At 41.8% G+C, this 14,098-nt stretch overlaps 1 protein-coding gene across 2 annotated transcripts in view; it reads left to right on the forward strand.

The window, feature by feature from the left end:
• The window catches only part of KHDRBS3 (KH RNA binding domain containing, signal transduction associated 3), a 121,255-nt gene that overhangs the window by 37,200 nt on the left and 69,957 nt on the right, over positions 1–14,098 (forward strand). For both annotated transcript variants that reach the window (XR_013840888.1, XM_079984462.1), the window contains exon 2: positions 13,966–14,087. Coding sequence is in view for 1 of the 2 variants with exons in the window: in XM_079984462.1 (XP_079840588.1) it covers positions 13,966–14,087 (122 nt within the window). In the remaining variant the exon portion in view is untranslated. The remainder of the gene's footprint in view (positions 1–13,965; positions 14,088–14,098) is intronic.

The following is a 14,098-nucleotide window of genomic DNA, read 5'->3' on the forward strand; positions in this document are numbered from 1 at the left end:
TTTGTCAGTTCAGATGAGTTGGGAAGCTACGACTAATTAGTGACTGACTGCTTTAATTGTGGTTCACACAGAGGGAAGTTACAGAAGCAGTTTTGTTGAATCGGGTTAAGACCAAGAGAAATCCTCCTCTCCCATGTATTATTTTTGGTTGGATTACATCTGTTTGTATGGGTGTGGGTTGTTTTTTTTTGGGGGGGGGGTGAGCAGGCACACACAATATCCTACATGCATCTTGCACAATAATGGTGAAAAGACAGCAAAAGCTTCAGTGTAATCTGTATTGTATTCAGTGAGACTGTTCCTGAATAAGGAGTGTTCAGCAGTGCTAGAAATTTATGAAATCATGAGAAATATGGAGAAAATGGATACGATACGATCATCTTCATTGTCATTGTCCCATACAGAACAACAAAATTGAAAATCTACATCAGACATTCAGAAACTAACAAGCCTGCTATCCCAGCTATCCCAGCCTGGTTAACCCCCTAAAAACTCTGATACCCCATAATTAAATACAATATACTCCCATAGAGACTACCTTACACTTCGTTTAAAACCAAAAATCGCATTTGAATCAAAACTCTTTTTCAGGCGGCTAGTCCTAGTCTTTATAACCCTGTACCTTCTTCCAGAAGGCAGAAGCTGAAAAAGATCATTTCTGGGGTGCGCACTATCCTGCACTATCTCTGCAGCTTTCTGGAAGCATAGATTTTATCTAAGGTAGGGAGAGTGCACCCAATTATTCTCTCCACAGTCTTTACAACCCTGGGCAACATTGTTTTTCCCCTGACCGTGCAGCTCCCCTCCTTGCAAGTAACACTGGAACATCTTTCAGAAGTGTTGACTGCATTATTGTTAGTGCACACAGGGAGTAAAGATGCCCCAAGAAGCTGGGTCTACCCCCACCCCAATGTTGCCCGCTCTGGTTTGAGTAGCAGTATTTGCAGTAAGGAAGGTTTCTTTCATGTACAGCTGTATGCATGAAGGCTTTTCTGATGTAGACGTTTGCACTGTGTGCATGGATGCTTGGGGATGCTAAGCACCTTCCCACTCAGTGTGGGAGCAATACTTTGGAAGGGGGCAAAAGACTTGGTGCAGCCCCATGAAATGGAGCAGTAGAGTCAGGCAGTCAAACTGTACTACTTCACATAGTGCAGGTTTTGCTTCTATATGTCGTCATGAGGGCTGCTGAGTTGAAAATTTTGCAAAGGGGTGTGGACAAATGGCTAGAGAAGTCTATTGCATTGGCTGCGATAGCTGATCATCCATGCTTGTGTGCCTCTAGAGGCCTATTGCTGGGCGTGGGTGTAAAATAAGAGTCATGTCTTTGCCCTGATTGTGAGCTTTCAGAGGCGTATTTCCAGCCACTGTTGGAAATGGAATGGTAGACAAGATGGGTCCTTGTCCAGCAGAGCTGCAACGTATGTTTCTGTGTCTTGATTTAACTGTCAGATAGTATTCGTCCTTCGTGGAATTCTATGTCTTGAACAAAGGGATGCGGGTGGCGCTGTGGGTTAAACCACAGAGCCTAGGACTTGCCGATCAGAAGGTTGACGGTTCGAATCCCCGCAACGGGGTGAGCTCCCGTTGCTCGGTCCCATCTCCTGCCAACCTAGCAGTTCAAAAGCATGTCAAAGTGCAAGTAGATAAATAGGTACCACTCCAGTGGGAAGGTAAACGGTGTTTCCGTGCGCTGCTCTGGTTTGCCAGAAGCAGCTTAGTCATGCTGGCCATATGACCCGGAAGCTGTACTCCGGCTCCCTCGGCCAATAAAGTGAGATGAGCGCCGCAACCCCAGAGTCGGCCACGACTGGACCTAATGGTCAGGGGTACCTTTACCTTTACCTATGTCTTGAACAGCTTGAATCATTTGAAGTATATTGGCAGTACTTTTAAAAAGAAATAGGTGTTACAAAACCTGCTTGTAATTGGTAAAATTGGTGATTTAAATCAAATACATCTGATATAAGCAATGCCTAAGATGTAGAAATTAGGCAATAAACTTCGGCTGTCTTACAAAATACTTGCAGATATAGGCATATATTCTTCTGAGTCCATGATGACTTCAGGCCTTGCTTACTCCAGTTTCCATCGCAAAGAGTTTTTTATATTTGTTCAGTTTATTAATGGCCTTTAGCAGAATTCTGCACTCGCTGCCAATGTGCTCCTTAAACCTGTACAGTTTGGAACTTGGATTCCTAAGAGAACAGTTTATCCTGTTCCAGATCTGCTGAGGAGGATTTTTTTTTTTTGGCTATGGTGCCTTTAGTTGATATCTCCTGCACAGCAAAGTGGGTGAGAGTCTTTTTGGAAAGCAGCACATAACTTTGAAAATCTTCCCCCTTTGAGAATGGCTGACACCTACTCTTATTAGAGTATTTTGCACCATTTGAATACCTGGTTATTCATCCAGGCCTTGGTTGGAGTTTAGTGGCAAGGTTGAGATATATATATAAATTATTAGCTGGTTGTACTTTATCTGCTTCATTTTCATAAATATTTCATAAATATTTGTGTCATGTAATCTGCTTTGGAATTGTGTAAATGCAAAGAAGAGAGGGGAAGGAATTTTTCTTTGTCTTTTTTTGGAAAATGTTCAGTTACCTACTGAAGGAGAAGAAATTTGACCTAGTAAAGACCAGGTGTGCATAGGAGAGACTTGAAGGTTGTGTACCATTTTTTGGGGGAAGGAAGAGAGTCCTATCAATGACTTGAGCTTTCTGGAGGAAGAACAGGTTATAAAATAAAAGATTTCTTGAGAAGTTAGTGGAATCCTGTTGAGGGGAAATGGTGCTGAATGTGGAAAGAAGCATAACCGAAAGGGTAGGGAAATAAATGTCTCTGAATTGTGGAACAGATGAAAGCGGGACATGCTGATAGCCATAAAACGAAGAGAATATAGCTAGAAGCTGTTCTATAAACCAGCAAGGAGGACTTTAGATACCTAAATTTGGTGGGCTCTTCAGAGGTTAGAGAGAAGAAAGAAATGAAAGTGATGGCTTTAGGTGTATATCAGACATCTAAAGAGCTGGCATTATGAAGCAGCAAGGATAACCAGTAATGCCAAATCAGTTTGCTATTGCATCTAAAAAGGGCGTATATAACTCAGAACAGGTCCCAAATATAGACACGACTTGTTTGTTACATACATGATATTTCTTCCAGCATACCACTCCAGCATTCATGGCTAACTTGCCCAGATTCTTATCATCTCATTAACTTACCTTTGGCACACATTAAATCCTATATCAAGTAAGTTGCATCGTTATGAGTTTTTCTGCCCATGTTTGTCATGTAAGTTACAGCCACTTCATACTTGCATGTGAACAGATTTGGCTTGGATACCCACTTTCCACAGTTGCATGCAGGAATTTAACAGTGTAAATATGTCCTTAGTTGGAGTGTCCGAGAGTTGCAACTCCATCTGTTCTGATTTTGTGAGTTTTTGCTTGCTAGTCCCAAATTTGACTTGCAGAATATTGATTTATTCATGTAAGCAGGCATGGGAAGGATCCACAAAGAAACTGCTTTTGAAACTGATAATGGCATGAGCCATGGGGGTTTCTGATGCATTTAAATATAGTTTTTGTTCCTTTTTAATCATCCACTGAATTAGTACAAAGCCTGTTGTGTGGGCCCTAAGCAGTGATTTGAATCCTGCCTGGTAACTGGCCCTGAATTACCTTTTTAGCAGGCAGCTCTATAAACAGCATCTTATTGGAAGTGGATTTCTGCAGTCTTCTCATGGTGTGTAGATCTTGTTTGGAACTACAGGCATATCTCGTTTTATTGTGCTTTGCTTTTTGAACTCCACAGACATTGCTCCTTACAAGGACACAGGTGCAGCAGCAGGCAGCCCAGCTACTTCTAGGGAAAAGAAGTCCTCCTCTGCTGCCATCACTGTTTGAAATTAGCCAGGCGCCAGGCGCATTTTGCACCTGGCTATTGACCACTTGCGACCAATTGAAGATGTCTGGGTTCCAGGATGGCGACTGACATCTCCACCATCTGGAGATGCATGCCTGAGGATCATTGGATCTGATAGAAATAGATGATTGGCAAAGAATATGGAATGAAAATCTGAAGTTTACAGCATGTATCACATTGAAAGAAAATGTAATGAAGATGGTATACAGGTGGTATATGACACCAGTAAAATTAGCAAAAATGTACAAAACTTGTAATAAGTGTTGGAAATGCAAGGAGAAAGAAGGTACATTCATGCATATGTGGTGGGATTGTAAGAAAGTAAGGGGGTTCTGGGAGATGATACATAATGAATTAAAGAAAATGCTAAAATATAGCTTTGTTAAGAAACCAGAAACCTTTTTGCTGGGAATAACAAGAATGGACATAAATAGGAGAGACAGTAAACTTTTTCAGTATGCAATCACCGCAGCAAGAATACTGTTGGCCCAAAAATGGAAACAAGAAGAAGTGCCGACTTTGGAAGAATGGAGGACAAAACTAACAGACTATGCAGAACTGGATAAATTAACTGGGAAAATCAGATTTCAAAAGGATCACAGGTTCTTTGAGGACTGGGGGAAATTTACGGAGTATTTGAAAAACTGTTTGTGAGGACTGTACAACGCTAGTGTGCTTTAAAGAAGCTTTGTGAAAATACAAGGAATATTGCTAGTAAGCAAACAAGGTCAGAAATATAGTGTTTAATGGCAATATTAAAATTAAGGAATGTGAAGATAGGATTTGAATTACGAATGATTGTCAGAGAAGTTGAGGGAGGTCCAATAAGCTAAAATATGTGATGTGTAATTTGATATGATTGGAGTTTTTCATGAAAAATTTTATAATAAAAAAATTTAAAATGGAGAGGATCATTGGATCTGGACTGTTTTCACACACTAATACCACATCCTGTAGAATTCAGTCAGTTATATTTTATCTGCACAATCAGAATGAATATCTTGAACCAAAATGCTTTTTCCTAGCAGGAGCAGTCACCATAAAGAAAAAGTGATATGCCAATAAGTATATATATATATACACACCGTATTTTTCGCCCCATAAGACACACTTGACCATAGGAAAAACCTAGTTTTTAGAGGAGGAAAACAAGAAAAAAAATATTCTGAACAAAACAGTGGATGCATGATTTTTGTGGCTCATGCTGTGGCCACAGACATGTGATCTGATGGTGAATTTGGGGTGACCCAATGCAAAAATCCTGAGGATCCATGTGGATCCGTGCTTTGTAACCACGTTTTTGCGCCATTGTGTCCCCACACTACAGTGGTTGCGTGATTTTTTTTGATGCAGGCTGTAGCCATGGACATGCTATGTGATCTGATAGTGAATTTGGGGTGACCCAATGGGCAATTCAGCTCCATGGACCATGCATTCGCTCCATAAGACACACAGACATTTCCCCTTACTTTTTAGGAGGAAAAAAGTGCGTCTTATGGAGCGAAAAATACGGTATATGTGGACTGTCCCTGGATCGAGTGACTTTGCTTCTTTAAGTTCCCAAAAGTTCTTAACCGAGCTCAAGGTTGTCATCTGAGCTAGCCAGATGTTTAACTGGGAATCAATCACAGTCAGCCCATCATTTGAAAAATAAGACTTTAGAGTGGTCTTGCCCCAAAATGGCAACTAGACACTTGGTTTTGGCAACTGTAACCTTGGTTTAAGAAGCCATTTGTTGTCTTGTTTATGTTTCTGAGTTTCTAACACGGACCTCCACCCCTCTTCTGGCCGTAGGGGTAGACTTGGCAAGGGCTGGAGCTGGGGTTTTGCAGGGGCTGGCTTAATAGACTATAGTATAGTGTGAACATAACTTTTATATGCACTGGGAAACCAAAAAAAAGTGTGATTGGCTTTACTGTAGCAGTCTGGAACTAAACTTACAGTATCTCCAAGGTATGCCTGTAGTTGTATGTAAAAACCAGCCCATTATGATTGCAGTCCATCACAAGTTAAACTTTAAGATCAAGTGGTACAGCTTGCTGTTGTGATTTAAAGCACCATTATGAACCCCATTAAAGATTTATTTTGTGATAATAACCTTGATAATGTACTAGGCAAAATGAATGTCTTAAGCAAAGCTTAAGCTACTCCTTGGGACAACTTCGTTTTCAAACAGAGGGACATCTCATAACTCTCCATTTGCATTTGTCATGCTAAAATAAAACCCCAGTGGCAGAGTTCTGAGAAGAGTCTTTGAATGCTGTCAGAACGAAAGGGCGATAAATATTTATTTTACATTTCTGTCCCAGTTTCCTCGGAAAGGAATCCAGGGTGACAAATGTATAAGTGGTAGAATGAATAGTAATAATAAAAAATTATTATTAATAATAACTTTTTATTTATACCCCGCCCTTCCCGGTTCAGAAAACCAGGCTCAGGGAGGCTAACAACAAATTTAAAACACTTTTGTGTTTGGTGTATTGTTATTTTAAGATATCTTTCATGTTGTTGTGTGGAAAATACTAATAAAATTTATAAACCTCCCCCCCCCCCAAAAAAAAAACAACCCCACACAAATTTAAAACACTTAATTGTAGAAGCATACTTGAAACTTGAAATACTTGAAATGTCTAAAAAGATGTAAAACAACCACATTACCCTCACAGCCAACCATTTCAAGATTGCTGGGAAGAGTATCTTTCAGCCATCAAATGCCAGGGTCAGCAGGAATGTTTTCAAAGTCCTCCTGAAAGTTAGTGATGGAGACTGACACACCTTACCAGGGAGGGGACTTCCACAAGTAGGGGGTTGCCACTGAGAAGGCTCTGTTGTGGGTTGGCGTCACCCAGGAAGACCCTACCACTTGCACCACCAGTTAGAATATTTTGAATGTGGAGCTCATTTTCACGGAAATTATATTTGATAAAGCAGAAGGATTCCTGGTTTTGCAGAAGTGCCTACGTAGATCCAAGTGTTTCCTGTTTGGCCTTGGCTACTGATGGAAGTCTATAGAGCGGGAAGCACGTGCGGCAGGAAAAAACAGCAGCACATCACTTTAATAAGGCCCTAAATTCTTTTGCACGCAACTTTAATAGAAGTAACATAGCTGACAATAATAGTCCTCTCAGAGGAAGATTTAATTCTATCTTGGAGATTAAAGTGAAACAAGTCTACTTTTCCATTATCTAATGCACTCAATTATATTATGGTCTGCCATGTGGGTTCAGTGGGAAGCAATCCTTGCTTAGCCTACTCTGCTCTGAACAAAATCCAGTAATTCCTCCACTGACATGAATTTCTGGACTACTATAAACATTTGGGTCCATGGTTTGGGAACACGGGATTTTAATCCTTAGCATTATCAGAAACCTTAATCACATGTTCATCTATTATATTTGAGCTAGGAGACGCACAAAGCCTACTAGTAGTACAGAATGTAATCTAGGGATTAAGGGAAGGCAAATCCTCCTGCTCATTCGACCTTGAAAATCTGATTGGATTTCCTCATTGCTCTGGCTTGGCTATCCACTATTAATTTAGCATGCTATATAGTGGAAACAATCCTGAAGTGAGTTTTGGGGCTACTTTGATAGCACCTGGGTTTCATGCTTCCTCAAAACAGCAGTGGAAATAAGGAGAATGGACAAGGTCACCTTTGACATTTATTTTGTGGTAGTGAGAAACTGGTCAAAAAGACAGTAGGCAGCTTGCAACTTCTGGTTCTACATGGGGCTCTTCTTAGACTTCATTGTATCATAGATGACCCTTGAATCCCTTCCAACTCTAATATTCTATGATTCTATGCTAGTTTGTCCTCAATTGATAATAAATAAAAGTAAATACTAATATTAATAATTAGTTGTTGTTTAGTCGTTTAGTCGTGTCCGACTCTTTGTGACCCCATGGACCAGAGCATGCCAGGCACTCCTGTCTTCCATTGCCTCCCGCAGTTTAGTCAAACTAATGCTGGTAGCTTCGAGAACACTGTCCAACCATCTTGTCCTCTGTCGTCCCCTTCTCCTTGTGCCCTCCATCTTTCCCAGCATCAGGGTCTTTTCCAGGGAGTCTTCTCTTCTCATGAGGTGGCCAAATATAGGAGCCTCAGCTTCAGGATCTGTCCTTCCAGTGAGCACTCAGGGCTGATTTCCTTCAGAATGGATAGGTTTGATCTTCTTGCAGTCCATGGGACTCTCAAGAGTCTCCTCCAGCACCATAATTCAAAAGCATCCGTTCTTCGGCGATCAGCCTTCTTTATGGTCCAGCTCTCACTTCCATACATCACTACTGGGAAAACCATAGCTTTTACTATACGGACCTTTGTTGGCAAGGTGATGTCTCTACCTTTTAATAATAAATAATATTAATTACAAGAGTTTCCATATTTTTCCTTGTATAAGATGTCCCCATGTATAAGACAGCCCCTATTTCTTTTAACCCAAAATTAAGAAAATGCACTATGCACTATCCGTGTATAAGACGACACCTTATTTTAAACTTCAAAAATTTAGGAAAAAATATAGTCTTATGCTCAGAAAAATATGGTAATCTTGATAGCCCTCCATGGCTGCATAGTAGAACGCTGCTGAGTAAAATGGGAATGGCAAATTTTCTGTGAATCTGCCCCCCCCCCCCCCGGTGCTTCATATATCCATGGAAAGTTTTCCATTTTTAAAAGTTCACGCCGTAAAATTCTTTAGCCATAATCAATGAATGCTAATGCAATTGGACCAGTGGGCAAATGCCAATACAGTGGTGCCTCGCAAGACGAAATTAATCCGTTCCGCGATTCTCTTCGTCTAGCGGTTTTTTCGTCTTGCGAAGCAAGCCCATTGACGGCTTAGCGGATTAGCGCTATTAGCGGCTTAGCGGCTTTTAGCGATCAGCTGAGAGGCGGCTTATCAGCGGGACAGCTGATAAGCGGCTTAGCGGCTTAGGAAAGGGGGGAAAAAGTGAAAAAAACCCGCGGGAACTCGCAAGATTTTTTCGTCTTGTGAAGCAACCCCATAGAGAAATTCGTTTAGCGAAAACCTCCAAAACGGAAAACCCTTTCGTCTAGCGGGTTTTCCGTCTTGCGAGGCGTTTGTCTTCCGGGGCACCACTGTACAGTGTTAGGTAAGCTTGGTAGTTTTTTTTAAATTACATTCGTTTGTCCAGGTTATCATCCCTAGGAAATATAGAAGAGAATGCATACCCATTTTACTAATTTGTAAGCAGAGCCCGAGGAGCACAGAACAAAACAACAGATGCGCAGAATGATCCAAATCGAAGTCTTGATTCACAGAACTGGTTGTGCAGCTCGCATAAAAACCCAGGCTGAAATACTTGCTTCATATAAAACTTGCATGTGGAACCCAAACTTAAACTAAGCATATTCATTTTTGTTTCACTCTAGCAAATATAAAGAGTTGTGCATCATATCCTTTCTCAAGCTGATAGAAATGGGGATGTTTGCATAAGTTGTGTTGCGTTTTAAGTGTTTTGAAATACTTAGAAGGAGTCGCCATAGTGCCTAAGCCTGGCATAGGCAAACTTGGTCCTCCAGATGTTTTGGGACTACAACTCCCATCATCCCTAGCTAACAGGACCAGTGGTCAGGGATGATGGGAATTGTAGTCCCAAAACATCTGAGTTTGCCTATGCCTGGCTAAGTGCTGGGCAAGAGCTATGCACGTGTGGCATTGTAGTCAAAACAAGTGCAGGCTATTCTGAAGGCGTATGTGCCAGATATTTTGCCTCCTGTTGACCATGCCGGCTGTGACTGACCGGAACAGTAGCCCAAAATGTCTGGAAAAGGGCATTGAATTGGGAAAGACTGACCTAGGCTCAGCCAGTCATAACTTAGGCTGTGTAGACATCACACCTTGGAAGCACATTCTTCCCCTCAAATAATTCTGGGCCCTGTAAGTTCACAGAGAATAAAAATGGTAGAATTTGTGGAGTTGGCGAAGCTGACAGAGAGAATCGGGAATCGGCCCGAAGAAAAATATCAAAAGGACTGGAGCAAATTCATTAATCATCTGAAAGAATATTGTACTCATTTAAAAACGTTTGTAGCATTAACGTGAAATGTTTTGCAATGTGAAATTAAGATGTTGATTTATAAACAATAATGTGACATTTTAAGGTGATTATAGGATAAAGAAATGATTACGGGAATGCGAAAAATATGTTATAGACTATAGGGATGTCAGAAAGAGAGATAGAAGGAAGTCTAAGCTCCTTTTGAGCAAATATCATAAGTTGTGAATATGTGTACTGAATTAAATGAAACATGGAAAATTCAACAAAAATTATGGTTAAAAAAAAGAATTCTGGGCCCTGTAGGTTACCCTCCTTCACAGAGTTACAGTGTTCGAAACTCCCATCGTTCTAGACGCATTTTGCGACAGGGATTTCATTAGCGTGAGCAGTTTCTGAGCTCTGGGCGCAGTACTGCGCCTAAGATTTCAGATTAAAACTGCAGAGTGGAAGGAAAGGAGGACCTTTTTCTGCTTCCTCACTTCCAGCTACTCTCCGAAGACTAAAGAAGAGACCGGGGGCAGCAGACTTTTTCAGCAGGGGGCCGGTTCACTGTCCCTCAGAGCTTGTGGGGGGCCAGACTATATTTTGAAGAGAAAAATGAACGAATTTCTATGCCCCACAAATAACCCAGAGATGCATTTTAAATAAAAGCACACATTCTACCTATGTAAAAACACACTGATTCCCGGATCGTCTGCGGGCCAGATTTAGAAGGCGATTGGGCCGGATCCAGCCCCCAGGCTTTAGTTTGCCTACCCATGAAAGAGACCCTCTTAAGAATATGAGGGGGGTGAGCAGGGAAAGGACTAGACCATGTGAAAAATGAACATAATATTTTAGCTGCCGTTCATTCATTTTCAGCTTTGCATTCTTGTTATTAGAAAAGCGTGCCTAGACATCCCGTTGTTGCGCCCATAACCTAGATTTAAAGATACCATTTAACTCCTAGCTTTCGCATCTCAGTTTCTAACACTGTGGAGTTAGTTTCCAGCAGCCCTTTTACTAAAGTACCCAGAATTCTTTGAAGGGGGGGGGGATGTGCTTTGAATGTGCTTTAAAGGAATGGTTTGTATGCAGCCTTAGTCTAACCTAACTTAGTGAACAGGTTCTATAGCAGCTGTTCATAGCAGCTCCCAGTATCGTTTGTTCCTTATAGTATTTTTTACTGCAGTTTATTCCCAGTAGTGATGTATGGAAGTGAGAGCTGGACCATAAAGAAGGCTGATCGCCGAAGAATTGATGCTTTTGAATTATGGTGCTGGAGGAGACTCTTGAGAGTCCCATGGACTGCAAGAAGATCAAACCTCTCCATTCTGAAGGAAATCAGCCCTGGGTGCTCACTGGAAGGACAGATCGTGAAGCTGAGGCTCCAGTACTTTGGCCACCTCATGAGAAGAGAAGACTCCCTGGAGAAGACCCTGATGTTGGGAAAGATGGAGGGCACAAGGAGAAGGGGGCGACAGAGGACGAGATGGTTGGATAGTGTTTTCGAGGTTACCAGCATGAGTCTGACCAAGCTGCGGGGGGCAGTGGAGGACAGGAGTGCCTGGCGTTCTCTGGTCCATGGGGTCACGAAGAGTCGGACACGACTAAACGACTAAACAACAACAACAACACCATTCTGTCTTTAGTATCTGTAGGGCTGTCTCAACTTTAGGATTGCTCTTCTGCCAAGGAAATGCCAGCTCCCTCAGTTTTCCATCATATTCTTGGAAACAAGTTTTCTGCTGCTTTTTTTTTTTGGGGGGGGGAAATGCTGATCCGATACGATTTGGGTTTTTTAAAGTTTAATTGCATACCTGCAGTTGTTTCACCCTTAACGTATTTAGGAACTGGTTTCAGCTTAAGAATTCTTGGGGGGAGAAATAGCTTGATAATGAAGCAAAACAGCAGATGTTTGCACTTTTGCTTATTACATGGCTTTTGTGTGTGTGTGCGTGCGTGTGTGTGTGTCTATTTCGGTCCTGTTTCCGAAATAATGTTTTCTGGCAAATACAGTTACGTTGGCAGTTGCGGAGGTTGGCAGCCCTAACTTCATTTTAGGAGAGCAGCCTTGCCTGCAAGTTTGACAGTGGGGTTCCAAACCGAAGTTAAATTCCTAACTAAAATAAAGTAGCCAATAGAAACTTTGTGGCCATTTACTCTGCCTCGTCTGTTTTGAGGGGAAATTCTGAATATGTGTGTTGCTGTCAGCTGTGTACTTCGTTGCCCTGAGGCAGGTTAGCAGTGTCTCACCCCCAGCTTGCAATATGGGGATAATAACACCCATCTGTCTTAACAGAAGCAGTTGCAGGGATTACTGCATGTGTCGCACTTTGATCACGACTATGTGCCTTATAAATGCTAAGTGCTGTCATCATGAATGTGCCTCCATAGGTACAGAATGGGTTTATTTTAAGGCTGCCCTCTTCACATGGGATATTTTACGTTCTAGATAAGATACCAAAGCCTCAACAGAGGCCTTTTTGAGTTTAATGAAGAGTTTGGGAGAAAGCGGAACAAATGATGGCTAAATATACTTCTCCGTGATAATGAATATTCATTGTATCGGCGTCATTAATGAGGTACTTAGGAATACTGTGTTCAGGTTTAGCCCTTGTTAAATGGCAAAAAAAAAAAACCTATTTGAGAATAATTGAAGAGCTGTGTAGGATTAATTCCTTCCTTTCTCAAATCCGCCTGCTTCTAATTTGGAACTGCAAAGTTCTGAACGTGCTGACAACTTTCCTTGCCTCTTTTAGTGTGTATGAAGTCCTAAATGTCTTTAGGCAGCAGCTGATTAAGGCCCAGGAATAGAACGATTTCCTCTTAGGAGCATGAAAAGCGTATGGAAGGAAGTAGTTTTACACAGCGTGCGTTAAACCTAAAAGAAAGGAACTGTCCCAGAATTTCTTTGTTGGGCTTAATCCAAAAGTTCCCTTCCCGTGACAGAAGGCTGCTTCCAGATCCGGCCCAGCGCTTTGTAGGAAGTAACAGCAACACATAACCTAAGCCCAGGGGTCAGCAACCTTTTTCAGCTGTGGGCCGGTCCACCGTCCCTCCAACCTTGTGGGGGGCCGGACTATTTTTTGGGGGGGAGGGGGAATGAACGAATTTCTATGCCCCACAAATAACCCAGAGATGCAGTTTAAATAAAAGGGCACATTCTACTCATGTAAAAACATTCTGATTCCCGGACCGTCTGTGGGCCAGATTGAGAAGGCGATTGGGCCGTATCCGGCTCCCGGGCCTTAGTTTGCCAACCCCGACCTAAGCGGACAACCCCTTCCAAGAGCCCAGTGAGATCCTGACATTTTTTAGGAGCCATGGGATGTTGAGGGTCATTTGGAAAAGAACAGATATTGGGGATGGGGAGCTGGAGATTGGAAGGCCTTGATTTTGAGCCCTTTACAGCATGTAGTATTCTTGAACCCCTAACAGGAACAATGCATTGCAACGCTTCATTGTAGGTTTCACTTGGTAGCTGCTAGATTAGATGACTTCTTAAAAAGGAAAGACAGAGGATTCATTCGCCTCCCTGACTATTAAATTGTGCGAGTTTGAGCAGCAGTGAAGAAACCAACCAGATAGAGGCATATTTCCACCTCCTTTTTTTATATAACCTCAAATCTTTGGCCCATGTGATTTCCAAGTGTACTTGGAACCATGAGGACAGACAGCCATAAATTGCAGTCGAATCTGGGATTCAACAGCTGTACTTTGCTCTCCATTGTTTAAATCAAGACAGTGTACGTAAGCAGAAGGAGCATAGCAAAATGCAGTCGTGCATCCATGCAGATTACATCCACGGCACCCCCTGTTAAAGCGACCAAGTATTAAATGATTTCTGAAGGTGCTTCTGTCATCCACAGAACAGAGTGCTTGACTTGATAGACAAACAGACCAGATTCCTGTGCTGCGTACTGTGAGATTTTTCAAAATTGCCCTGAAGAACAACTTTTACGTAAATCAGAAGACAAGTTCAATGCAATTAGGGGAAATTAACGCTGAAAACAAATTGTGTTCTCTCTGTTGCAGAAATTGAAAAATTCCAAAAAGGGGAAGAAGGCAAGGAAGAAGAAAAGTACATTGATGTAGTGATTAACAAAAACATGAAATTGGGACAGAAAGTATTAATTCCAGTAAAACAGTTTCCCAAGGTAAGTTCAGT

Source organism: Podarcis cretensis, assembly GCF_951804945.1.
Source record: "Podarcis cretensis genome assembly, chromosome: 7".
NCBI lineage: Eukaryota > Metazoa > Chordata > Lepidosauria > Squamata > Lacertidae > Podarcis > Podarcis cretensis.